Source organism: Nicotiana tabacum, chromosome 6 (genome assembly GCF_000715075.1).
Source record: "Nicotiana tabacum cultivar K326 chromosome 6, ASM71507v2, whole genome shotgun sequence".
NCBI lineage: Eukaryota > Viridiplantae > Streptophyta > Magnoliopsida > Solanales > Solanaceae > Nicotiana > Nicotiana tabacum.
Genome location: NC_134085.1, coordinates 146,713,552 through 146,741,334, shown reverse-complemented (window position 1 = coordinate 146,741,334; position 27,783 = coordinate 146,713,552). Strand labels below are relative to the sequence as shown.

The following is a 27,783-nucleotide window of genomic DNA, read 5'->3' as shown; positions in this document are numbered from 1 at the left end:
TGGAAAATCATAGACGAGACTTGAGAAAATTTTCTGTGTATTTCATTGAATTGAATGAATTAATCTCTGCAGGGACTGTATATAAATACAAACTATATCTCTAGTAAAGAAAAGAAAAAGAATGATGTCTATCCTATGTGTATTGTTTATATTGGCTACAAAAATAACAACCTAACCAACTTTTATTCCTCTCACATGTAGAGTCTTTTACCGTGTGGGAAGCTTCCAGAATTTATCATTCTTTAGTCTTCCTTGGATTCTAATCAGATGGTTCTGATTTGATCAATCAAAATATTTATCAACCCGTTGCGATTTGAACATGTGGCTCTTTATCAATCAACCCTTTAATTGTTTTGTTTGATAACTTTGCCAAACACATCGAAGACTCCGAACTCTTTGACTTATCTCTTTCTTCTTCATTTGCTTGTTCTTCTGTCAAAATTGAGGAGCTACAATGGTGAAATGGCGATCGAATTCCATCATTATCAGGCAAGAAAAAAGAATGAAAGAGGTAGAGTAAAAAAAGAAGAGTTCGAAGAAAAATTGTTTGTGTGTTACATTCTATTGATTTTCTTTTTTCTTTTTTTTTCTTTTTTGTGGGGGAGGGGGGGGGGCGCATTTTCTACCACATCTCTTGCTCATCCTTTTTTTTGTCGACTGTCAGTGTCTCTTCTCACTGTTCCTTCTATAATTGCCCTACTTCTAAAATTGGTTTAGTGACTCATTTGATGTATACTTTGTTTGGGACAAGGGGCGAGCTGCTACGAGTTGGCCTCTCAAGAGGTTGTCAACAATTGTATAATGCCAAATAATATTCTCCATAAATAAATAGTTGTTAATTTAGGCCTTGCTCTCATTATTTTTATTTTGTAATGAATTGTCGACTAGTTTTGATGCTATTTGCCAAATGAAAGCACTGATTGTGCTTACGAAGGTGGAGCACATCCCATAGAGAGGTTTCCCATGACTTTAATTTTATGCTCACCTTCTGTTTCTCAAGGGCAAAAGTTAGTGACTGCACTAATATTACGGGAAATTTTGAAATTGAGATAGTACATTATTTCCTTATTTTTTGTTATGTGACAATTATAGTATGTTTAAAATGTATATCATATTTCTTTATTATATAAACTGAAGCAGATAAAGTTAATAAATCAAGTCAATGGAGTTGAGCATTCATTCATTAAGGTCTTCATTTTCCACAAATAAAGACAAAAAAGTCTCCATCTCAAAGTTTCCAACCCCTATCCTCTATCCTTGTCAAGAGCAGTTGCCAAGAAAAAGCCATCTTCCTTGCGAAGGTATAGTAGTACTACTTTTCCACAGCATAAAGCTATGCATTTGGTCATGTCCTCTTACTTGTTCCTCCATTTCCTATACTCCTATAAATAAAAGCGTCACATACAATAATCAGACTCAACTAAATTAGCCCTTCTCTCTCTTTGTTTCCCCTTATAAATTAGTACGGTACTATATTAGTCATCTTTTTGTTCAACTACTAATTAATATGGCGGACGCTTCCTACAGCCACCCTTTGTTTAGCTGCAGGAGTTGCCGGAATCCGATTGCTCTTCGAGATGATCTTCTCTCTAAACGTTTTGTGGTAATTACTCTAAAATTTCACTTCCTCTGTCTTAATTTATATCACCTAAATTATAGTTAGACTTGACATAAAATTTAAGAAAAAAAGAAATAAAGTAAGATTTTTGAAACTAATAGGTTTGAAAATTACCTATGTGGCTATAAAAAATTTGAAACTTGTATTTTAAATATGTCACAATATTTGTATACTTATAATAATTTGTAATCAAAGTTAAAATGAAGAGTTCAAGTTAAATTAATTTTAAATATAGAAAAACGTCATTTTACTTAAATCAACTAACGAGGAAAATAAGGTCATTTTTTTTGGATCGAAACAATTATTTTTGGTTAGATTATTAACTGTATATTGATTTCAATTGAATTGATAAATTAATTTACATAGGCAAAATCAGGAGGAGCATATCTTTTCAAGCATGCAATGAATGTAGTGGTGGGGAAAAAGGAAGATAGACAACTAATGACGGGTTACTTCAGCGTTGCTGATATATTCTGCAGCAAGTGTGGGGAGGAGTTGGGTTGGAAGTATGTTAAAGCTTATGATCCCTCCCAAAAGTACAAGGAAGGCCGCTTCATTATCGAGACTGCCAAAATTCTCAAAGAATATTGATGATCAGTACTCATCTGTAAATTAATAAAATTTCTGGCCATGTAAATATCGACGTTAAAAACCTACTTTTAAGTTTTAATCTCTCTTTTTTCATGCTACATTGCTCCTGATATGTAATAACTGGGTAAGTTTTATAATACAAGAAGCAGTTTGTCTAATTGCAAGCATAATCATACAAGAACTGTCTTAATATTATTTGGAAGCGTGAATGTTTGTTTTACTGTTAATATATGAGGAAGGGTTAATAAGATGATATTTGTGGTCTAATCAATTATATGCCATATCTTCCATTAAAAGTGTGGATAATCTAACATTTTAAGCAACCTTGGGAGACTTGGAAGTCTAATTATATGTGGACCATGAGGTATAAGATCCGAAATATAGCTGAAAATGATGGTCTTCGTTTTGGTAAAATTGGATAATGGATCAACACAGCTTGTTTCTTTCGGTGGACCAATAGGCTTCGGGTAGAACATTGCATCTTATAAGTTGATGCCCTCCTCCTTTTAGATATGACATATTTATCTTCAACATAAGAAAAATATTGAAAATTGTAGAACTTTTTAATTTTCAAAAATAGTGAACATATTTTTTAGCAACTCAAAATTTTAAAAAAATATGACAATCAATTTGGGACACTAGAAAATATTTTAAAATAATTAAAATAGAAAGAAAACGCCATCAGTCGAGACTCGTTAGAATGGGACCATTGTTGGGCTTGTTCACAAGAGAAATTCAAAAATAGCTAGATTTATAAGTGATCATTCAAAAATAGCTACAATTTTAAAAGTAATAAAATTTTTGTCATTTTTCATTTAAAGATAAATCTAAACGAAAACACTGTTCAAAATCCGGAAAAATACTCCAGTATAATATACTAAAATTCTAGCATAAGTGTACTGGAATTCCAGTATAGTTCCAGTATAATATATCGGTCCAACATATTATACTGGAACTTTTCGCGTGTTGGAGTTTCGGCATAATATGTTAGAAGTTCATACTCAGGTGCACCGATCTCCAACATATTATGCTGGAATTTTTCGTGTTGCAGTAAAATAATGGTTATTTTTTAATGACTTTACAAATATTGACTATTTTTGAATGACCAGTCCGAATACTGGCTAGTCCGTACTATTTTTACCTTTTTCATGAGTCATACCCATCAAATAAATGTTCGGCCCAATAAAGATTCGACCCAAAATGAGAGGGCGGCAGGGCGGCCACGATATGACTCAACTGCTGTATACAACAGTGAACTCTCCCTCTTCCAACAAAATCAACTCAAAACCAGGAGCATATCTTCTTAATTAACTTACCCTTTAATTCTAATCAAGAATGGCAAGTATGAACATGAGTGCGCACTGAACAGGTTAGTATAATATTCAAAGCATTAAAATAGTTGTTTGGTATCTGATTTTCGTATTGGTAGGTGAGTCCAAGCAAAGAATAAAAAGCCTTTACTCATTTTCTTTCCATTTCTGCTTTTTCTTAACAAACTTAATTGTCCTCAGTGATGGTTTTGTATCGGTTTTTACAGCTCAGATTCTTGTCATATCCTACATATTGAATTGTTGTAATTTGTAGCTTTCTTTACTTGACTAAAATTTTAATTTGAATTTTATGTATTGTTAATTGATGAAAAGTAATCCTGTCTTTGTCAAAGCAGCTTAATTTTTTTTTCCAAGTTTCGTGATTGATACTTTCACCCAATTCCGTATAAAAGTTATTATCACGGCCGTGCAAGTTAAACCTATCCGGGGTTGTTATTATCCTGTAGAGCAGAATTCTGGGTCGTCTGCATTTTCTTCTAAGGTAATTTTTTGTTGTTTTCTTTACTTTCTCTCTGCAGATTGATGGATTATGCTTTAGCTTTTGCTCCTCTTGTTAAAGTTGTTACCTTTGTTGAGTTCCCTTGTATAACTTTTTCCTGTAGGATTTGGTCATTTGGGTTTCTGAGGTAAGTTATCAGTGAGGGATTTATCGTTGGATTTTTGTTGAATGGATGAATTGGTCGGACCTCGCTTGTACAGCTGCTATAAATGTCACAATCATGTTTCTCTTCATGATGATATAGTCTCTAAGGCGTTTCAGGTAATTGATTCCGTATGTGCCTTGTTAACTTTTAGTTATTCTCATGTCTAAATACTGTACTTTTCTGTTAGTGTTTTGTATATGGTGGTTTACGTCGCAATAATATTATTTTCATGCGAACATCAAAGTTATTTATTATGCTTGCACCTGTTCGGAATGAGTAGAGGTCAAACTTTGTGCTGATCTCTTATTACTCAGTACTAGTTCCCAATTTTCATTAGCTTAAAACCAGTGTTTTCAGATGAGTTTTATTAACTAAATCCCTCATTTGTCTTGAACTCAAAGTAAAGGATGACTTTCACTCGTAGTTAAGGAAAAAACTAAATGAGAAACGAAGAAAAATAAGGTGAAATTAGCTCACTCTTATTGATGCTTTTGACCACTTCTTGACTTCATCCTTCATGGGATGTAATGAATAATGATTATTGTTTTCTTTTAGTTCAAGAATTAGTCAAGTCTTAACATTAAGCTGAAGTGTCCGATAATTTTTAACTAGTTAGTTTATTTGTGGTCATCTTGTTTCTGAGAATCGTCCAAAGAAAACAAATATTGATTTTCAGGGAAGAAATGGCAGAGCTTTTCTGTTTACTCATGTGATGAATATTAACGTTGGAGCTAAAGAAGACAGACATCTCATGACTGGTCTTCATACTGTTGCTGATGTATACTGTGGGGATTGCAATGAGGTTTTGGGCTGGAAATATGAACGAGCTTATGAGCAAACACAGAAGTACAAGGAAGGGAAATTCATACTTGAGAAATCTAAAATCGTTAAAGAGAATTGGTAGACCGGCACCAATTCATTATTGATTCTTTATCTCTAGTACTTAATGTAAGTAATGTTTATCCTATCTATATATATCTCTGTACAGAACTTTCCAAACTGAAAAATTGCAAATGCTCAATTGAATATTTCTGCCATCTCTTATTTCATAGTAAAATTTATTGATACGCAACTCTGTTAGTTAACAATTTTCTATACATTTTTTCAATTTATCTGTATTCCCGATCAGAGGCGCATCCAGGATTTTAAGTTTATGGGTTCCTATCTCAATCTCATATTAATATACAATAATAACTGGGTTCACAAATAGATATTTAATAAAAATACAGAATCTACGCAAAAGTTACTGGGTTCCCGGGAACCCATATATCATACTCGAGATCCGCCCTTGTTCCCAATTCTCGTTGAACAGTATATAGTTTTTGAAGAGCCCCCGATACTTTGTGGGGTAATTCTGCAATGAATCAGAGCTGATTGTGGGACACGGTCGCTCTAGATTGCATGTTAAGATGCCAACCTTAGGGGAACATTTTAGGTTTTTGATTATGTCTGCATCAGCCAGTTCTCTTGGTGTCACAGGAAACCAAGGGTTGAGACTGCCAGACGGCTTGCTATGATTATTTAAATTTCCTATTACCAAAGCTTCTAGAAGCTCTTAATCCCACCCTTGCACAGTGACACTTTGTGAAATCACTCTGCATTAAGCCGGTAGATCCAAGACTGAGTTCGCTCTGGCTGCAGTGCCTTTAAAACTCGGGTGAGAGGTTAGTTGTAGATATAAGAAGAGGAGGAAGGAGGAGGGTATACTTGTGGTAGAGAGTGCACCCTTTGTGCCCCTAAGTTCAAGCCGAGAGCCCTTTAAAAGGGTTTTCTTGTGATTGCTGACTTTTGTCCTTGAATGAAGTATGCAGAAGTTATAACATTTGGTACATCTGTCTTATAAGTAAGGCTTATGCCTCGTCATTACTATGAGTTTCTCTTTATTTTTAGTGCAATTTCAAGTTTGTTGACTTCCAGTCATCTCTTATCGACTACATAGCATAAGTAAACCAAAGATCTAATGAATTTTTCATTCCCTTGAGAAAGAAAAGATGTGCTAAATCAGATAGCTGTGCACCGGCTAACATAGAAAAACACGTAAAGGTTGACTGGGCTTTATGTGTTGTATGGTTAATTTAGCTTACCTGCTTCTGAGTATCTGTTTAGCTATTACTAGTTCCTTATAAAGAAAATGGCACGGGGTCCAACTCAACTCCAAACGTTACTTCTCGAGACATGGTTGCCTAAAACTATATTAGTAGACAATAACCCGTTCCCTGAACCAATGTGGGACATTCTAACATCTTCATCCTCCTTCTAGGAACAAAGGAGATACTAATGATTCTAGAAAAATCATAGAGATGTTAAGGAAAAAGCTTAATTACCATAAGAAAGTAATAGTACTAGAAATTCTGATTAGAAGAATATCCTGCTTCAGTTGCAAGAGCCCTCTTGCAATATGCAATACAAAATTGAGGGTCATTCAGTGTAACACGCAACAACTACGACAACAAACCCAATGTAATCCCACTAGTGGGGTCTGGGGAGGTTAGAGTGTACGCAAACTTTACTCCTACCATAAGAAGGTAGAGAAGCTGTTTCTGGGAGACCCTCGGCTCAGAAAAGATAGTGAGGAAGGAGAATTAAAGCACAATAATCAAATTAGAAACTATCCTGATTGACTTACTAAGGCACAAAATCCATCTTTCTATCTCTTGCAAAAACTTAGCAGTTAGTTGAATAATAACGAAGTAGAAGCAGAAGTAGAAGAGGGAAAAGAAGGGTCTTGCACTGGTGCATTAGCATTTTGGCTTGTGTGTACCATTGCAATGTGTTGGTTAGGAGGAGGGTGATGAATGTGTTGGCCTCTATAAGTTACAACCACCTTGTTTGCAGCCGTTGAACTTTGCTGAACATGTCTTCTTGCTGGACAATTTTCAACTTCATTGCACCTATAGTAGCTCTTGAGAAAGGGCGAACCACCCGTTCTCTTCATCCCATACTTTCTCCATCTCCATTGATCTGCCTCACTCAATTTCTCAGTCAATATTTCATATCTTTCTGTACTCTTTCCACGATAAGAAAACGCCTTGCCTTCTTCAATTCTTGATAATTGCATTGAACCTCTTGCCTTCTTGTTCTTCTCCTCGTGTTCTACAACAAGTGGAGTGTTTGGAATAGTTTCAGTTTTGTTTTCTGGGTTGTGGGGTTCAATTCTAGAATTTGTATTCACATTCTTGGAAAGGCAACAAACTTCATCTAACCCAAAACAATGCTCGTTCTCTGGGGGGAACAGGTCACTAAAATCACCAAACCAATCTCTTTGTTCTGGAAAGAAAGTTGGTGTGTTTGTGTTAGCAGCAGAATTACCATGGCTAGTGTCCTGATCGACGCAGTGATCGATAAGAGCAGTGGTATTAACGTTGTTGCAACTTCTCACATCGTCATCAGGAATAGCTCTGTTGACGTTGTAGCAACTCCTCACAATTGCCCACAAATCCCAATCGTTTTCATCCATTGAAAACTTTCTTCTAGGGGGAAGGCTTCATTAATGTAGGTTTGTATATATATATATATATATATGGATTTAGTTTTCCATAGAAAATAAGGAGTTTAAACCAACTGGTTGGGCCGTTCCCTATACGCGGCAAGGAGATTTGCATTGTAGTGTATTGGATTCGATTCTTGAACTATGTATGTAAGGAAATCTGAATAATTATGGAAACAAATTTAGATACTTCTATATGTAAATTATATTTGATTTTTCTTTTTTGAAAATTCTGTGTTTTTTGATCAAGCGGTTAGAGGCACCAAAAAGCCAATTTATATGCACCTAAACTAAATGCCCCTCTGAATTAATTCGAAGGTTGAGAAGTAGCAACTAACAAGTACCCATCCGCGTTGAATTAATACTCCGTAATATTGCTTTTAGATTTATTTCAGTTAATTCCTAAGCCTTATATAACCAATACCAATTCATTGCGATTAAGTTAGTGAAAATAGCACGAGCTAGTCAGTTTTTGGACCGGTAATTGGAAAATAGTCCGCGTTTGCAAAGTCATTAAAAATTAGACATTATTTTGCTGAAACATGGAAAGTTCCAGCATAATATGCTGGATTGTGGAGCTCCTGGATATAAACTTCCTACATATTATGTTAGAACTCCGGTACATTTAGAAATTCCAGCACATTATGCTGGAATTTCATATGTTAAAAATTCGAACTCCAATATATTATGCTGAAATTTTTTCGAATTTTTAATTGTGCTTTTGTTCAGATTTTATCTTTACATGAAAAAAGTTCTAAATTTCATTTACTTTTGAAAGTGTGGCTATTTTTCAATTACCAGTTATAAATCTAGCTATTTTCTGATTTTTTGTATTAGAATAATACTCAGAAATATGTCTGGTTTTGATAAAGGATTCTTAGAATAATGTGAAAATAGCATGGGCTAGCTGGTTTTCGCATTGGTAATTGAAGTATAGCCAACATTTGTAAAGTCATTGAAAAATAGCCATTGTTTTATGCCGAGATAAAATCTGGACAAAAACACCCTAGCTGAAACACGAAAAGTTCCAGCATAATGTACTGGATCATGGAGCTTTTGCGTAAAAACTTTTAGCATATTATGTTGGAACTCCAGCATATTATGAAATTTGAGCACATTATGCTGAAACCTTATATGTAAAAAAATTTGAACTCTAACATATTATGCTGGAATTTTTTCGGATTTTTTATAGTATTTTTGTTCAAATTTTATTTTTATATAGAAAAATGCTAAATTTTGATTACTTTTAAAATTATAGCTAATTTTTAATTAGAGTATTAATCAGGTTATTTCTGAAGAATAATATGCGTACAGATTTCGCTAGACTAAATAGAAATGTTATCGTTCTACCAGTGATCTTGAGCCTTCAACAGGAATTGTCAGTTAACTTTCTAATGCAACAATAACAACATAACCAGTTAACTTTCCAATGATTTAACATTATATTATATATGAGATTGTGACCATTACTCCTTAGTTCACGGAAGCCGCTTCCCTTGGGCTACCAAGATTTATAATAACAATAATTATTATTAATACCTAAAAAAGTTCAATAGCATTTTGAAGAAAGCTGCGGTATGTTTCGAAGTTCTATAGACATTACACAAATTTTATACAGTACATCTTATGTCATCAAATATTTTAGGTGTTATTTTGAAGAAAGCTTGCGTTATGTTGCTAAGCTCCATAGACATTAGACAAGTTTTATATATTAATCTAATGTAATCGAACATTATGTTGCTAAGCTCTATTTTAGGATCTTAATTAGAGTAGATATGGTGTTTTATTGACGTATATTAAAAAAAACTTGAGATATTTTTCTATAGATATCATTATAGTCTCATGATTAGTCTTATGATTATTTTGTTTTTGTAATCAAACTTTATCTAGTACCTAATAATTATGATGGTTTGCGGTGTTTACACTAAAATTGGATAACAATTAAATTTGTTCGCGGTTTTAAGGATACATGGTTTGATTCAATATAAATAATTAAGAATATTAGATAAATGAATTAAAGACGAGATAAGTTATCAACCCAATTGCGATGTTATGGCCAAGTCTGAACTTAGATTGAACAGTGACCTCGCCCTCGATTGGACCTTCGGTTCGAGCACAGTTGTGAATGAAGAACAAGATAAGTGAACAAGAACCTTATCAGTAGCTAAAAGACAGAAAATAAACTTGTATTGCTTTGATTTGCGTGTTACAGTGTGTGTTACAGAAGAAAAACTTTCTCTTTATATAGTATGAGAGTTTTACCCCTAGTATAAGTCTAAAAGATGTAAAGATCTTCCTTTTTTCGTTAATTACTAATCCATAACTGACATCGAGCAAGATACGCGTTGTGATATCCAGTTGGGTGCGAATATCACAACCCTCTATCCGTCGCGTGTAACCGTTCACCGCGTTTCCCGAGGTCTTAAAACTCATTCTTGGCCCAAGGCGCGTCGCTTTACCATACTCGATGACGAGCACATCGTTCACTCTTTCTGGATCTCGATATAGAGGGTCTCTAACCTCAATTACAATCGTGTGCATCTGTGCCCTTCTTCCATTTTCTCACCAAAATATCAGGGTAGACATTACCCCCGATTTTTCCCGTACACAAATAGTCCCCTCATTTTTCGGAGAGAAGGTTTACCGAAACGATAAGAAGCGATAGATGAACCCCGGTTCCTTCCTTCGTACATTACAACCGAGATGACAGGTAAATTGAAACGTCCCATCAGTCGCGTTGTTTTGATTTCGAACTCGTATCAATCTTCGGTTGACTGTCCTCGAATGCGAAACGTCGCGCACTGATTATTTTCCCTCTATAAAAGCTTCGACCCTTTTTTACTTCTTCCATTTTCCGATTCTACAATTTACCACCGAACTCTCTAATTGCTTTTAACTCCTCCAAATTTTCATACATTGCTCCTTGAACCTTCATATCTTCATCTTCAATCCTCATACATTTTCTTTGGATCTAAAACCCAACCTTCATATTTTTCTTCAAACCTTCATATTTTTCTTCAAACCTTCATATTTCCCAGATTACGATGGCAAAAACCTCCAAGTCAGTGCCTCAGCAAACTGCTCCTTCATCTTCCCACCCCGCCACAGATGTCGATGTGGTCGTTCCCGAGGTGGCTCAGGAGACCCCCATGAAGAACTTCGTACCTAGGGGCTGCTCTATTGGGAACGACTTCAACATCGAGAAAGCCTCTAGTCAATAGGACCGAGGCAAAGAAGCATGGAGATACATATGCTTTGTTACTGAGAAAACTCTACCCATAGTCCGAGCAGACTGTAACTAGAAGGTAAGAATGTGGTCGTCCCTGGATCCAATGACGGCATCACTTCTCACGTGGAGGGGTATTTAAATGTTTATACTTACCCCTTTACGCTCGCCCCAGTGGACCCCATAGTCTTTGTTTTCTGCAAAAGGTACGTGGTGTGCCTTGGGCAAATCCACGAGCAAGGCTCCATTATCGAGCATCGACGAGGACCGAGATTGAGGATGGCAGGGGAGGTTCGTTTGGGTGAAAACCGAAGACCTCATCCCTTCCGAGTTTCTACCGTTTTCCCAGAAGTGTAGCGCTTCCCGTGAGTATTTTCCTTCTCGAGTATTTGTCATTTCTTTTTGTTCTTTCTCTCATTGCCTATATTTGTCGCCGAGTAGCTGTTGCCCTAGTTCCTAATGCACTTCCATGCTTCAATGAGTGGAATGAGGGGATCTGCAAACAAATTCCATAATCTGAGCGCGCATGGTGCAAGCTCTTGAAGGGCAAATAGGAGGCTCGTTCCCGTATTGAGGCCCTTTTCCGAATAGTTACTTTTGTACTATTGGCTTGCGCATTGCTAAGTCTCCTTTTTCTTATAGGTTTGCCCAAGACCACCGAACTCAGGCCGTTTGGTGAGGACGAGGATCCTTTCTTGCTTGCCGAACCCTCCGCTTTGGGACAACCCGGGGCTGCCGCAAAAGAGGAGAAGAAGATGAAAAGAAAGTCCTTGGGTTCCCCGAACGCCGAGGAGAAGAAGAAGAAACTGACCATCCAGGTCCGAAAAATTAAAAAGAGTGCCAAGTCTAGGGTACCAGACTTCAATTACCTCTACTGACTCAGGGACGAGCACGAGGATGACGACCTTTTTATTGCTCATGAGTTGATCCTTAATGAGGGAGAACAAGCAACACTCGGTAAATATGACCACGAGGTGGATCCCCCTCTAGCTCGGGAAGCAGAAAGAGATATGGAGGTTGCGACCTCTCGGGAAGCCGCTTCTGTCCTCGAAGGAGGTAGCTGGTGTCATTGACATCGTGGAAACACCCTCCTACACCGAACCCATGCTCAAAGAGGCCTATATGGGCAAAGAAAAGTCAATCGAGATGGCACGGGGCCTAGACTATGCCCTAAAAAGGATGCACCAACGAGAGCGGGCGAGCCGAGTTCGAGCCCAAAACTAGTGAAGCAATTCCTCGCTCTAAGCATGGACCCCGAGCACAAGAGGATGGTCGTTCTTACGATCCCGACGGATGCCCGGGTCCTGTCCGCTCCGGTAGACATAACTAGCTACCTTCGATGCCTGGTGACCGAGGAGGACCAGGTGAAGATGAATGAAGTGGGAACGTCGAGCCTTTTCAATGAGGCACAATAAGCGTTGAACCGGGTAAGCGTTTACCCTTCGCACCCCTTTGTGAACCTTGTTTAGCTTTAGATTTGTTTTGATAACTTCATCATTTTTTCAGGTTTCAGTGCTTCATAATGAAAGCTTTCTTCGGTCCCACTTGGAGATCAGCCAGCTCTAGCTCGAGCTCAAAGAGCAGGTCTGTAAGGACATGTATAAGGCTCTTAGTGAGAAGCAGGACAAGGCCCTCAAGGACCTCCTGATTCTCCATACCAAGCTGGAAAAAGCCTAGAAGGAAGCCTCGACCTTAAAGCGGGAACACGCCAATCTGGTTGACAAGGTAAAGATCTTTTAGGCTGAAAACGAGAAGTTAGTCGTGGTGACTAACAACACAACTTCGCAGGTCCAAAAGAAGATAGACCTGATCGACTAGTTTTGAGTTGTAATGGATGAGGTCAATACCACGACCGAGGTATGGAAGGGTAGGATGGACCTGTTGGCTTCAAAGAAAGAAGCTGCAAAAGTGGAGCTGATATCGGCCAAAAACCAACTCCGGGTGGCAAAGATTAAAGCTGATTAGTGGTCTCGACTAAATGATGATATCTAGGCACAACTGAGCTCGGCCATCACGGAACGGGATGCCTTCGGACAAGAATATGCGGCACCCGAAAAAGCTCTATGAGCCTGAGTGTCCCGAAGGCTTCGATGGTTCTGGCGAAGAGTTGAGCCCTGGTGAAGACCAGGCATAGATGCCTTAGTTCTTTTTAAATTTTTTTTATATATATTTTTTGTTTATTTTGAGGCCGTTCTATCGTGCCTTTGTAAATATATTTTAGAGTATATAAAATTTTCCCGTTTTGGCAATACCGTGTCTTTTACTTTTTCAGCATTTACTTGCAATTCAAATCCTCGGTAGAACCAAATGGCTTTAAGATGCTTAAGTATTTTTAGATGATATTTTTGTAGAGGGTAAACTTTTAGCGGGTTTCAATTTTTTGTAAGGGCCTTACTTTCTGGTTACGGACTTCGGACGTCTCTGAGAAATTTTTAGGGTGGCAATAACCTTTCATATTTGGGCACCGCCTAATAGGTTTGGTGCCTCCAGGATTGGGTATCTCGGGTCGTTCGAATTTTCATGGGGCGACAATTCCCGAGTAGGCGTAGCCCATGGGCTTGACAGTCCCCGAGCAGAGGTAGCCCGTGGGATTTTAGGATCAGTGATCGAAGAAGCAAAATGCGCACTAACAAAGCGTAAGGGAATTAGAAATTTCTTTCATTGCTTAATATGCAAGGCACATGATCGAAGGCGCATAAAACTTGTGTCGTGGCTAGAGTGGACTATGTGGGCACGATTCATATGGCCGTTTGACCCTTACAATGAATCCTAACCACCAAGTCTTGGCTTTTAGCACATAAATTTTTCTTTTCCCTTGCTAAAGATCTTAACCTAGGGGTAGCAACCCCCAATATTCGAGGCGGAACTAGTGAGGGCTTGGATACTATTGCTATGATGCAAACGATCATCTATTCCGGTCTAAGACCGGTCTTCAAATCTAAGGTAGCACGTTTTACGGTTGCCTTGTTAAAAACCTTGCCGAAAAACCCACTTTGGGGAAAATTCAGTTCAAGAAAAAAAGAGTGCAACACATGCTTTTAGACCTAATAGCCACATCTGTCCTTGGCCGATTACTTTCATACGTTAGTCCAATTTATAACATAATTAAAAAGGAATTGAGTTTGTACCTTAGCAATAGTACCACTTTAAGTGTGTCATATTCTAGTTGTTTGGTAGTTGTATATTGTTTCCCTCTTCGAGTTTATATGAGCCTTTGCCGGTTATTCTGATAACTCGATACGACCATTCATAATTCGGGCCCAGTTTCCCTTTTTTCGGGTTCCTTGTGTGTAGTGTTACCCTCCTCAATACTAAGTCCCCCGACTTAACAATGTAGGAGGTTGGCTCTTCAGTCGTAGTATCTTTCTACTCATTGCTTCTGGGTGGCCAACCGGACCATGGCGACCTCCCGACGTTTGTCCAACAGTTCTAGGCTAGTAATCATGGCCGCGCCGTTTGACTCTTCGGTAGCGTACTGGAATTTGTGTATTGGTTCCCCCACCTCGACTGGTATTAAGGCTTCAGATCTGCAGACCAGTAAAAATGGGGTGGCCCCGGTGCTTGATTTCGAAGTCGTACGGTATGCCCACAGGATTTCGGGCAAGATTTCCTTCCATTTTCCTTTCGAACTGGTCACCTTCTTTTGTAGGTTTAGGAGTATAGTCTTGTTCGTTGATTCCGCCTGCCCATTCCCACTAGGGTAATAAGGCATTGATATTATCTTCTTGATCTTGTGATCTTCAAAAAACTTGCTCACCTTGGTGTCGACGAATTGTTTTCCATTGACGTAAATAATCTCGGCCGGTATCCCAAATCAACATATTATGTGATCTTAGATAAAGACAATGACTTCTTTCTCTCGGACATTTTCGAATGCTTTGATCCTCGACCCATTTGGAAAAGTAATTGGTCATGAATAGTATGAATTAAGCTTTATTGGATGCCCATGGCAGGGGACCAACGATGTCCATTCCCCACTTCATAAATGGCCACGGAGACAGGACCAAGTGGAGCATTTCTCCCGGTTGATGGATCATTGGGGTGTGTCTTTGGAACTCGTCGCACTTCCATACAAAGTCTTTCGCATCCTTCTCTATTTCAGTCCAGTAGTATCCGGCTCTGATTAGCTTCCAAACTAAGGATTCTGCCCCCGAATGATTCCCACAAGTGCCCTCGTGAACTTCTCTCATGGCGTATTCGGTCTCCCCGGTCCCAAGCATCTGGCTAGTGGGCCAAAGAAAGTCCTCCTGAACAATGCCCTTTTGATCAAGCTAAATTTGGCGGCTTTGTTCTTGATTCTTTGGGATCCGAAGGCAATTTTCATATCTTCAAGTAGTCTATATATTTGTTTCTCCAATCCCAAGTTAAACTCATTGAGTTCACTTCGGCGTGGCCTTCTTCTATCACCGAGTTCATTAGTTGCACTACTACTCCCGAGCTGAATTCATCGGAATCGACCGACGACCCCAAGTTAGCCAGTGCATCGGCCTCATTGTTTTGATCTCGGGGTACATGTTGCAGGGTCCATTCCCTAAATTGGTGTAGGGTTACCTGTAATTTGTCCAACTACCAACGTATCCGCTCATCTTTTACTTCGAACGTTCTGTTAACTTGATTTACCACGAGAAGGGAGTCACACTTGGCTTAGATCACTTCGGCCCGAGGCTCTTAGCTAATTCTAGATCTGCAATTATGACCTCATACTCGGCATCATTGTTAGTCAATTTCACAGTTCTAATAGAATGCCTAATTATCTTTCCCATAGGTGGTTTTAATATGATACCCTGCTCGGACCCATTCTCGTTGGAGGCACCGTCCATGAGGAGGGTCCAGATTCCCGAAGTAGTCCCCAAGTTTAGCAATAGTTCCTTTTCGACTTTGGGTTTTAAGGCTAGCGTAAAGTTGGCCATGAAGTCTGCCAAAATATGAGATTTTATGGCGATGCAAGGCCAATACTCGATATCGTACCCGCTAATTTTCACGGCCCATTTGGCCAACCGGCCCGAAAGCTCGGGTTTATGCATGATATTCTTCAATGGGTAAGAGGTTATGACACATATAGGGTGGCATTGAAAATACGGATTTAGCTTCCTATAAGCGCTTAGAAAAGCGAGAGCTAATTTTTCTAGGTGAGGATACCTTGATTCGGCCTCCCCTAGAGTTCTGTTAACATAGTAAATAGGAAATTGTGTAACTTCTTCCTCTCGGGCTAATACAACACTTACCGCCACCTCGAAAACCGCCAAGTAGAGGTACATTTGTTCGTCTGCCTTCAAAGTGTGCAGCAGGGGTGGGAATCTATAGGTACCATTTGAGTTCTTCCAAAACTTGCTGTCATTCCAAGGTCGAAGAAAAGTTATTCTTCTTCTTTAATAGCGAGAGAATCGATGGCTCTTGTCCGAGGACCTCGAGATGAGCCGATCCAAGGCGCTTACATGACCGGTCAGTCTTTGAATGGACTTGACATTGTCCACCATGGTGAGGTCCTCTATGGCCTTTATTTTGTCGAGATTGATCTCAATCCCTCCATTGGATACCATAAACCCGAGGAATTTGCCCGATCCGACCTTGAATGTGCACTTCTCTGGGTTTAGCATCATGTTGTATTTGTTTAGTATGTCGAAGGTCTCCTGCAAATGTTACAAATGGTCCTATGCTCGCAGGGCGTTGACCAACATATCGTCAATATAAACTTTCATTGATTTCCTTTTTTATTCTTCGAACATTCGGTTTACTAGGCATTGGTAGGTGGCACCAGCGTTCTTTAATCAAAATGACATACGTTATAACAGTAGGTGCCGTATTTAGTGATGAAAGAAGTCTTTTCTTGATTGTCCATCCAAATTTGGTTGTACCTAGAGTAGGCGTCGAGAAAGCTGAGTATCTCGTGCCTTGCCGTCGCGTCGATCATTCGATCGATGTTAGGCATAAGGAAAGTATCCTTAGGGCATGCTTTGTTTAGGCCTTTGTAATCTAGACACATTCTTAGTTTATTCCCTTTTAGGCACTACCACTACATTAGCTAACCAGTCTTAGTATTTTACTTTACGGATGGATCTTATTTTAAGAAGTTTGGATACCTCATCCTTTATGAATTCATGTTTGATCTCGAACTGTGGCCTCCTCTTCTGCTTAGTCGGACGGAACTTCGGGTCCAAACTCAACTTATGAGTGGTTATCTCCGGTGGGATCCCTGTCATGTCAAGATAGGACCAAGCAAAATAATCTATGTTAGCTTTAAGAAAATCAATGTATTTTTTCCTGAGCTCGGGGGTTAACCCTGTGCCCAGGGTACCGCCTTCATGTTATGGACCTACGACCTTCTAAATAGAGCGTTATACCTCATGTCCCCCTTGATCACGTAGAACTTTGTTTTTTGGATCGTCCCGATAGTGTTTACTGGCAAGGTTACCTCCCCTTTAGTGGTCTCGCATGTTATGTTAAATCCGTTCAATACCTAGACTACAGACACGATTTTGTCCTGTAACCCCAATTGCTCTACGATCCTTGATTTGATGATGTTGGCCAAGCTACCTGGATCAATCAACACACGTTTAACTCGAGATTTATTGATAAGTATGAATATTACCAGTGTATCATTGTAAGGCTGTACGATGCCCTCGGTGTCTTCGTTGGTGAACGAAATGGCTCCTACGGAACATAATCCCGAGTGCATTTTCCCCTCGTGATGGATACTTTAGTGCATTTAATCATTGGTCCTTGGGCGACATCGACTCCTCTAATGATCGTGTTGATCAAGTGCTGAGGCTCCTCTTGTTTGACCTGTTTGTTGGCATCCGTGTTCCTGCAGTGGTTTTTGGCTCGATCACTCGGGAATTCTCGGAGGTGTCCGTTGTTGAATAACCGGGAAATTTCTTCTCTTAACTATCAGCAATCTTCAGTCATGTGACCATGAGTGCCGTGATATTTGCACATCAAATTGGGATCTCTCTGGGTAGGATCTGACTGCAAAGGTCGGGGCCACTTGGTCTTTTTAATGCGTCCTATGGCTGACATGATGCTAGCAACATCCATGTTGAAGTTGTATTCCGACAAACTTGGTGCTTCCCTGCTCCCAAGCAGCCTATCAAACCCATTTTTTCTCATCAGGATTCGGTCACCGGGCCCTCGATTGTTTCACTTCTCATTCCTTGTAGGATGATGCCCGGACTCGTTCCCTCTTTGGTTCGTACTGTATGGTTGATACCGATCCCGGACCGGTCTTGGCTCTTGATCAATAGCTCTCTTAGATCTATCGTTGGCCCTAATGGGGTAAATAGATCCAAAAGGGGGCCCAAGTTGGTCGTCCTTGACCCTGATCTTTGACTGGTACCTGTCGTAAAAGTCAGCCCAGGTTACCGTCGAGTATTCTACCAAATTTTATTTTAGCTGTTGAGAGGCCAAGGAACTTCGGGGGTTAAGCCCCTGAGTGAATGCCTGAACGACCAAATCATGTACAACCGGAGGTAGGTCCATTCGTTCTATCTGGAACCTTGATACAAACTCTCTGAGGCTCTCGTTGTCGGTTTATTTGACCTTGAAAAGGTCTGACTTTCTGGTCTCGACATCTCCCCAAACTTCTTCAGTAATACCGACTCAATTTCATCATCTTCCAAGTCGTTCCCCTTGATTGTGCATGTATAGTAGGTCACATGCTTGTTTTGATCTGTGGTCCTATTATATTTGGGGATGTCGGGCATATGAAATCTCTTTGGGATCGGCTTTAGTGCCGCGCTAGGAGGAAAAGGCTTTTGGATAAACTTTTTGGAGTCCGCCCCCTTCAATATCGGGGGAACTCCCGGGATCTAATCGACCCTGGAATTGTATTTTTCCGCCTTCTTATCATTAGCCTCAATTTTCTTCTCACCTGACTCTACCCGTTTCATCAATGCTTCAAGCATTTTCATTACCTCAGGATTGATTCCGGTTTCAGCTTCACCTGGTCTCTCGATGATTTGTTTGTTTCTTCGGGTGCTTTCTCGGGATTGTTTAGGCTCGACCCTATTAGGGGCGTGTCTTTGATTTTGCAACTATGTTATTGCCGCATGTTGAGCCTGCAATATTTCGAAAATTAGCCGTAGGCTTACCCTATCACCTTCGTCTTCGGGCGTTTCTCGAGCTGTTGGCCGAGGTCCCCCGCGAACACTATTTTTGGGATTGGTTGGCACATTGATGTTGATGACCACTTGTGAGTTAGCATCGATCGGGTCGGCAGTTGGGACACCATTGGGATCGATAGGAGGCACCTCGTTACTGTGCACCAAATTATTATTTTCGCCTTGATGTCCAGACTCAGCGTCAACGTTCAAATGAGCAAACTGAGAGTTTGACATTTTTGGGCTGACCTGAAATTAAGACTTCAAAGAACAAGCGTAAAATAGGGTGTATTATAGAGGTTCGTATCAAATCACCACTATTATCCTGAGCTTCAGGCGGGCACCAAACTGTTTACACCAAAATTGGATAACAATTAAATTTGTACGCGGTTTTAAGGATACATGATTTGATTCAACACAAATAATTAAGAATATTAGATAAATGAATTAAAGACGAAATAAGTGCTCAAACCAATTGCGATGTTATGACCAAGCCTGAACTTAGATTGAACAGTGACCTTGCCCTCGATTGGACCCTCGGTATGAGCCCAACCGTGAATGAAGAACATAATAAGTGAACAAGAACTTTATCTGTAGCTAAAAGGCAGAAAATAAACTTATATTGCTTTGATTCGCAAGTGTGTGTTACAAAAGAAAAACTTCACCTTTATATAGTAGGAAAGTTTTACTCCTAGCATAAGTCTAAAAAAGGTAAAACAATCTTCATTTCCCGTTAATTACTGATCCATAACCGACATCGAGTGAGATCCGCGCCGTGATATCCGGTTGGATGCGAATATCACGGCCCTCTATCCGTCGCGTGTAACCGTTCACCATGTTTCCCGATGTCGTAGAACTCATTCTTGGTTCAAGGCGCGTCGTTTTACCATACCCGATGACGATCACATCGTTCACTCTTTGATCTCGATATGAAGGATTTCTAACCTCGATTACAATCGCGTGCATCCGTGCCCTTCTTCCATTTTCTCACCAGAAAATCGGGATAGACATTATCCCTGATTTTACTCGTACACATGTAGTTTCACAATAAGAAGTGTTACATAAGTGACTATAGTTGATTAGTTTCTACGAGAAAATCACCAATTTTGAAATGCCAATGTAGACATTTGAACTTTTTTGTCCATGTGTTATTACCATTATTTTTGGTTAAAATCATTTTGCGACACTATTTAATATTTATCTCTGTTTTAGGATTTTTTTCACAAATTAACTCGGCTCTACATAATTAGAGTTTTTGACCAATATTGTCTTTTATCTTTGAGGGTAGGTCTATTTTGGTCCCTCAAATATAACCCCGAGCATATTTAGTCCCTTAAGTATGCTAAAGTGGAGCACATTTAGTCTCACTGATCGAATGTATTCAAAAACTAACGGTGTTAACCAACTCTGATTCATGAAGCAAATCTTCTGCTCTGAAACAAAACGTTTCCTCTCCTTTTATTAGATAACGCAAATTATCACTTTAATTCCTCATTTTTAGATAATGTCTTCTAAAATTTTGACCTTAAAAATATCCCCTTATGTGCTAGTTTTCAATGAGAAAATGACGTCGTATAACCGCTGTAAAAACAATAACCGAAAAAATATATAAATTTGTATATTATTTTGTATATATATATATATATACATTTGTATGTTAATATATAAAAATTATACAAATTTTATGTACTTTTTTCGGCTACCGGATGTAAATAGTTTCTAGTGCGGGCTAAAAGTGATAATACAATTCGGTTATTCGTGCTTCAATAATATGCCTAGAAGTGATCTTGGCAGCTCTATTTTTTCAAATTTCAACTTTTCTTTTTGGAAAAATCAACCAAAATTTTTAAAAGTAAAAGTTTCAACGTTAAAATCTTAAATTTATCAGCTCTGTACTATTAGTGAGTGTTGGTTTATAAAATATTTTTGATGATTTAATTAAAAAAACGGTGAGTTCTCAAACTAACCCCGTAATTGATCTTGGGCAGATTTTGTCATTGAGACTAAATGTATTCCACCTTAGCATACTTAACTACTTAAGGGACTAAATATGCTCAGGGTTATATTTGAGAGACCAAAATAGACGTACCAGCAAACAAAAGGGACAATATTGGCCAAATTCCGCCAAAAGAAAGAGAAAAAAACGAGAAAAGAGATTTCTCTGCTTGAACGTAAAGGTGGAAGACAGCGAAAACAGAGGAGTGAAGGGATGTATCTGAAAGCACCGTTTTGGAGCAAAGATTCGAACTCTGAATCTCAGACGGAATCTCCGCCGTCAGCGGTGACGGAGCTAATCAGTTCGCTTGAAAGGCAGAGAGTATACAGGGAGGTGACACTCGCACTGCGCACAGGACTCAGTGATGCACGTGCAGAGTTCTCCTTCCTCCGCATTCGTGGCCTCCGCGTCATCCTCAAGTTTCTCCGATCCGTTGCCGAGTCCGACACTACAATCAACCTCTTCTGTCACAGCCAATCCATTCCCGATCTTCAAGGTTTTCCTCCATTCTCTGTACCCCTAGGGTTTCTCCGATTAATGATTTTTCGTTTTCTTTATGCTCAGTCGCAGCAATTTATGGGAATATAACTGAATGTTTATCTCCCATTGGTTAGCCGAAAGTTTGACGTGGGAAATTGGTTACGTCAGTTGACCTTAGGGCAGTTGTGAATGTGGAAATTCTGATAATGACATTAATCGGAAATAGGGGAAATGAAATCGAGGTTCATCTTCTGTCAAATGTGCTACAAGGAATTTAGGAAAAAAGAAGTTTTGCTAGTTTGAAAACCATTTATACCTCAGATGAGGTCTTGTGGAATTGGATATGGCTTCGGTTTGGAGGCAGCTCGTGTACATTTTGTGTCAGCTTCATTAGAAGATTGTCAAAATTATTAAATCTAAGCTGAATTTTATTTTCTTACGACAATGTTTTGTGTCAAATCTAAAGCTTTCAGACGGTATTATTGTCATAATCAGTTTGTTTTAGCTTCAATCTTTTTGTATGATTGTTTGCACAACTGTATCAGCAGGTTACAAAAGAGTGTTTGATATCTTCTCGAGTTGAAATGCTAGTTCAGCATTGATGAGAATTTAGGTGCAAGTATTCAAACTTATAACTTGGTGAACTGTGATCGTCGCTTTCTGATTTACTCGTGGGTTTTACAGTATGTTCTGAAGTATAATAGGAATTAAGGAGTTATGGTTTATTATTATGAAGTTCTCTTTTCTCTTTTATGTTAAAATTGGTATTTGCATGTAAAGCTAGCATGTTTATTTACTGTTTAACTTCCAGTGAAAACAAGTGATACAATTTTGTCTTTTCTGACTTCTTCACAGTCAAAAAGAGTGAAACTTCCGATGAATACAGACGAAGCCACAATACTTGTGAAATGCGGCAACAACTTGTTGATCTTGGAATTTTAGGGGCAGTGATGCCGCTGTCTTTATGTACATTTACATTCTCCATTGATGTTTATTTTGTGATTTTAGGGTAAAATCATCCAGTTTCTGCTAAATGATTGAAACTTTCAGTAGTATAGTTCTTATTATCATTATTTTGATGCTGGTGTATACGGAGATAATAAAATTTTTTACTCTGACACTACTTTGTTTAATTTGGAAAATGGACCTGGCTATTAACCATGACATATGCAACAGTGGTTCCAGTTCTATTCAAACATTCCTTGAGAGATATAGAGGACCAGAGCGTAACCAGCCTAGACCACATATTTACTGTGGAACCTATGGAAATAACCAGCCCTTCAACTGATTCTGAAGTTGCCCTAGCGCTTAGAGTTCTGGAAGGTTGTTGTCTGCTTCATCGCGAGAGTAATGATTTGGCCCATCAACACAAGGCAATCCCGGTAAAGTTCCCTATTTTATTATGCCTTCTCAGAGAATTTGATCTGATGACTTTCTCCTTCTAGTCATGGCTCAGAAAATTGGAAACTATAATCTTGTTCAAATGATTCTGAAATATTATGCTTGCCATGTCAATTTTATAGCTGCTTTTTGTAGTTGGAAAAGAGGTTAGCTTTCTGTTTTCAGTACCTTTGGAGATCATTGAAGTTTATGTTTTCATGAAAATAGGCACTTCAAGATGATGATATATTTCACTTGGTTGGAAATAAGCAGGTTCTGATGGAATCCCAGTTCCTATGCTCACCCTCAAAGCTAGACGTTTAGTTAGTCTTTTTTCCTGGAACAATGTAACCCCTATTAGGTCTTGATGACTTTTGGACTTTGTTAGCTCCCTGGTCATAGCATAGTTTTTTTATACTCTTGTTTGGAGCAGCTAATTTTTGCACATCTTTTCTACTTAATTGCATCTGCTTGATGCCTTATTAATGAAAACGCCCTTACTTCATAATTAAAAAAGCAGGTTTTGATGAACATACTATCAATCCGAGGAGTACTGGGACAAGGTGCGTGCTTGGATGCATTGATTGCTATAATGCTGGATTCATCTGCCAATCAGGCGGTAGATATCTTTTCTTTTGACTTACTTTTGACAGAAGTGATATAGAACCAGTTCTTTTTACCTGTAATATTCATTTGGAAGGAGATTGGTAGTAAATATTTCCTATTTTCAGTTATTGATAAAACAATCCAAAAAGGAAGTGACTGCATCTAGAATTGTTCCTCATTTAACTGAAGGATGCAAAATAAAAGATAAATCTGGTTTTAAATAAATAGGCTTAGTTCAAGAAATTAAGCAGTTCCATATCTATTTTAGCGTTACAAGATGTATACTTTATTTTATTGTTCCTTCCTTTAGTAAATAAGCCCGTGATTTTATCCACATTGACTGGTGACGTACTAGGATTTTGAGGCTTGCAATGGCATTGAAGACGTCGCTATACTGATTAGAGACAAACAAGTAGATGAAAATTTAAGGTACTTCATCTCTTCAAACTCAGTTTTCTAAATTATAACACAGAGTCTCTTTCAAATTGCAATGTGCATGGTGTTCTAACTAAAGTGACTTCTTTTCATCCAAGATCATCCTGCATGCTAGTTCTAGTGTATCGACCCTTTCCTTCTCCCCTTATAAAGTTCAAGCTGAATCCCCCCACCCCACCCCGACTCTCTCTCTCTCTCTCTCTCTCTCTCTCACACACACACACACACACACACACAGAGTTTTGAGAAAATTTTATGGTGGCCTTTGACACATAAGATAAAGCTAAACCATGAAGCACACTGTCCAACGTAAATCCAAGATTTCTCTCCGCCACTTTGCTTGCATGGTTCTGAGAAATTTGATTTCACCAGGCTTAAGTGTGGAGAATTTCTACTGCTTCTGATTGGACATGTAAACGGGAGGGAGAGGCCTCCCATGGCGACAATTCATGAAGACATAAGGCGGTTTCTGGGTGAGAAATCTGCATCATTGATATGGGCAGCTAGTCAATTTGGTTCAACCCTTGATCCAGAACAGAGGTTGACAGCTTTGCACATTCAAGCTCGTAGGGTACTGGAGTCAATAGACCTTTATTGACAAGTAAGGCTTTCAGCATCTTGTGTCGTTATGTAATGAGCAGAAGCCTCAGAGAAGTGGCAATTTCACCAACAGTTGTAACAAGGGTCGACTAATGGGCTATGGAGAATCCTCAAAGAGGAAGATCAATTAATATCTGGTGACATTAATATCTTACGATGTGTATTTTTGTAAATTATTTGTTCTATACAAAAGTACAATGCGTTCTAATGTTCTACTTTTATTTGTGTTGTCAATATATTTAGTATTTCATAAATCTCATCTGTTCTTTGATGGGATGTATCGCATGCTACAAATACGTGTATTTCACTTTTGTCTTCAATCCAACTACATCCAGGACTTTTGTGCATTTTCTTCTCGTTGATGAGTTGTCTTGTTTTCGTAAGATCACCCCATCTTCCAACAGAAGCATATAAATTTGCTAACATGATATGATTCCCAGTGTTTCCTGGTTCTAGCTCGATGAGCTTGTTTGCTGCAGTTTCACCAACCTCAAGATTCTTATGGATAACACAGCCTCCAAGCAAGGCACCCCAGATCACTGTATCAGGGTCCCAAGGCATCTCTTTAATGACCTTCAATGCTTCATTAAGCTTACCTGTTCGACTTAAAAGATCAACCATACATGTGTAGTGTTTTAATGTCGGTTTTGCATTGTAAGATCCCATCAGGTCGAAGAACTCCAGTCCGGTCTCTAGTAAACCTGCATGGACACACGATGAAAGAGCTGACAAGAAGGTTACGTCGTCTGGTATAAATCCATTCCCCAGCATTCTGCGGAAGAAATCAATTCCCTCCTCCCCATATCCATGCATAGCGTATGCAGTAAGCATTGCATTCTCTGTGACCAAGTTATACTTTTTAATGTTATCATAAGCCAGTCTAGCATGCTTGACACATCCACATTTTGCGTACATGTCCACAAGAGCCGATCCTATGTGGGTGTCTGAGTCATATCCACACCTAACTGCATAAGCATGAATCTGCTTTCCCCGGTCAAGAGTCGCTAACCTTGAACAGGCTGGTAATACTGTTCCAATCGTGTAAATATCAGGCCTCAAACCAGAGTACTGGATGTCCAGAAACAGCTGCAGAGCTGACTCATTACGGGCATTCTCAACATGGCCAGCAAGAATACCATTCCATGTGTAAATATTTGGATCACATCCATCTGCTTTCATCTTCTCGAGAGTGCATTCAACACTAACCATTTCATCAGAACGGGCATAGCTAGATATCAAAGCATTCCATGTTGGTATATCCCTCTCATTCACCTTATCAAAAGCTTTCTGAGCAGCCTTAATATCCAAACATTTGCTATACATTTCTACAAGTGCCCCACCAACAAAAGCATCTGTTTGCAGACCCCTAACAATGGCACAGGAATGTATCTCCTTCCCACGTCGTAGTAAACCCATATCAGCACAAGCAGCAAGGGCACTGCCAAGGGTGAAGGTATCTGCTTCAATTTCTTCCTTCCACATCACCTTGTGAAACATATTCAAAGCTTCACCGAACATAGAGTTGTTTACATATCCTGAAATCATTGAATTCCATGATATTATATCTTTCCATTTGCCTTCACGTTGCATTTGATAAAACAGTTCTTGAGCCTTTGAAATTTCTCCATTCTCAAAGTATCCAACTAACATGGTATTGTAAGAGACATCATTCTTTGTCGAGAACATTGAAAATACACGGAATGCATTTCCCATATCCCCACACCTCCTGTACACATCTATTAAGCCATTAACAACGAAAGAATTAGACATCAATTCATGTCTGGCCAGATATCCATGAATTGCTTTCCCCAAATATAGCATTTGCAATCTACCACAAGCAGGAAGTATACTTGCCAACGTTTGGGCATTTGGTTGGAACCCAACAGCTTGCATTTTGTAAAGCATTTCAATGGCCTCTTCGTCATATCCATTCTGTGAAAATCCACCTATCAAAGCACTCCAAGAAATAAAATTTGGAGTTAGATTGTCCTCAGCAGACATTTGCTTAAAAACTTCATGTGCTTCGCTTAACATTCCATTGACAGCAAAAGCTGTAATAACTGAATTCCAAGAAACACAATCCCTCACTGACATATTACTCAAAAACTTTTTTGCATCCTCCAAACTCGCACATTTGCCATACATATCAATCAGAGCATTGCCGACGTAAATATTGGATGAAAATCCATACTTCATGACAATTCCATGTAATTGTTTGCCCAATTCAATTCCACCATACCCGCAACAAATCTTCAGTACCACCGGAAACAAGAAAAACTCCAAATCAAAATCCTCAAATCGAACCTGTTGAAAACACTCAAAAGCTTCCTCGAAAAGCCCATCACTTAAATAGACATTAAGCAGAGCTGTCCACGAATACAAGTTTCTAGCACGCATTTTGTCGAACAAGAGAACTGCATCGTTAAAACAGCCACATTTTCCATACATCTGAAGCAACTTAGTTTCAACAAACTCGTGACCGTGAAACCCATTTTTGAGCGTTTGCGCATGGACTTGTTTACCCAGCCTGGGACATTTGCAGGACTCAAGCGCTGAAGCATAGGTGCTCGAATTTACGAGGTCGTCCAAAGGAAAGAAATGGGCCGGGCTCGTCGAGATGGGTTGTGGAAAATCACGTCGCCGAGTTGGTTTTGATTTGTGAAAGGAAATCTTAGAAGCTCTGAATTCAAGAGACTCCTGGAGTAGCTGTAATGGTAGTGGCTGAGCTATGGGTTCCAACAGGGAAACCATTTCGAGCAATAGCACAATGTAAAGTGGTGAATTCCTAAGTTCACATTTTACTACAGTTGAAAAACACATAGGTGATTGGGTTGGGCCGGTTTGCACTGTTATTGGGCCTCCCTTTACGACTAAACAGACCGAGGAAACCGAATGACTACATTGTGATAGCTTCTTGTTATAAAGTTAAAATTTAATGTGAGATTTAAATTTTTAAAAGAATATTATAATTTATATTTTTATTTGAATTCTAATCTTCTATTTTTTTTGACATACAAAGATGTTAATATTTTTTTTATAATCAATTTTCACTAATTATTCCTTTTCAATTGATAGTATAGCCAACTCATTTAATCTTTTTCTTGAAACATTGTTGATTTTAGGTAAGATTTTATAGAACAATAGAAGTATAGAACTAATGAAATCTTAAAAGTACTGTTGAACACTTGAACTAATGAAATCTTGGAAACGAAGATGAGTAAAAATATAAAAGAGAAAGACAAAATATATATGGATTTTTGAAATATGAAAGAGAATGGGAAAAAGAAAGATTG

The 27,783-nt window shown here is 38.8% G+C and overlaps 5 protein-coding genes across 5 annotated transcripts; 3 read left to right on the top strand and 2 right to left on the bottom strand.

The window, feature by feature from the left end:
* Positions 1–1,324: 1,324 nt before the first annotated feature.
* LOC107763108 (protein yippee-like At4g27740) lies at positions 1,325–2,367 on the top strand. The gene is made up of 2 exons (XM_016581546.2): positions 1,325–1,603; positions 1,985–2,367. Exons 1-2 carry the CDS (start codon positions 1,508–1,510, stop codon positions 2,207–2,209), a joined length of 321 nt encoding a protein of 106 aa, XP_016437032.1. The 5' UTR covers positions 1,325–1,507; the 3' UTR covers positions 2,210–2,367.
* Positions 2,368–3,406: 1,039 nt separating this feature from the next.
* On the top strand, positions 3,407–5,221 carry LOC107763107 (protein yippee-like At4g27745). Its single transcript, XM_016581545.2, has 4 exons — positions 3,407–3,578; positions 3,876–4,021; positions 4,143–4,300; positions 4,861–5,221. The coding sequence occupies exons 3-4, from the start codon at positions 4,208–4,210 to the stop codon at positions 5,086–5,088; spliced, it is 321 nt and encodes a 106-aa protein (XP_016437031.1). The 5' UTR covers positions 3,407–3,578; positions 3,876–4,021; positions 4,143–4,207; the 3' UTR covers positions 5,089–5,221.
* A 1,634-nt stretch (positions 5,222–6,855) lies between these two features.
* On the bottom strand, positions 6,856–7,641 carry LOC107763103 (WRKY transcription factor 22-like). The gene has a single exon (XM_016581542.1). It carries the CDS (start codon positions 7,639–7,641, stop codon positions 6,856–6,858), a length of 786 nt encoding a protein of 261 aa, XP_016437028.1.
* Positions 7,642–21,115: 13,474 nt separating this feature from the next.
* On the top strand, positions 21,116–24,837 carry LOC107763106 (uncharacterized). The gene is made up of 5 exons (XM_016581544.2): positions 21,116–21,485; positions 22,646–22,851; positions 23,370–23,468; positions 23,811–23,884; positions 24,263–24,837. The coding sequence occupies exons 1-5, from the start codon at positions 21,203–21,205 to the stop codon at positions 24,486–24,488; spliced, it is 888 nt and encodes a 295-aa protein (XP_016437030.1). The 5' UTR covers positions 21,116–21,202; the 3' UTR covers positions 24,489–24,837.
* On the bottom strand, positions 24,589–27,277 carry LOC107763105 (pentatricopeptide repeat-containing protein At2g13600-like). The gene has a single exon (XM_016581543.2). The coding sequence runs from the start codon at positions 27,239–27,241 to the stop codon at positions 24,695–24,697; it is 2,547 nt and encodes an 848-aa protein (XP_016437029.2). The 5' UTR covers positions 27,242–27,277; the 3' UTR covers positions 24,589–24,694.
* Between the last annotated feature and the right edge of the window lie 506 nt (positions 27,278–27,783).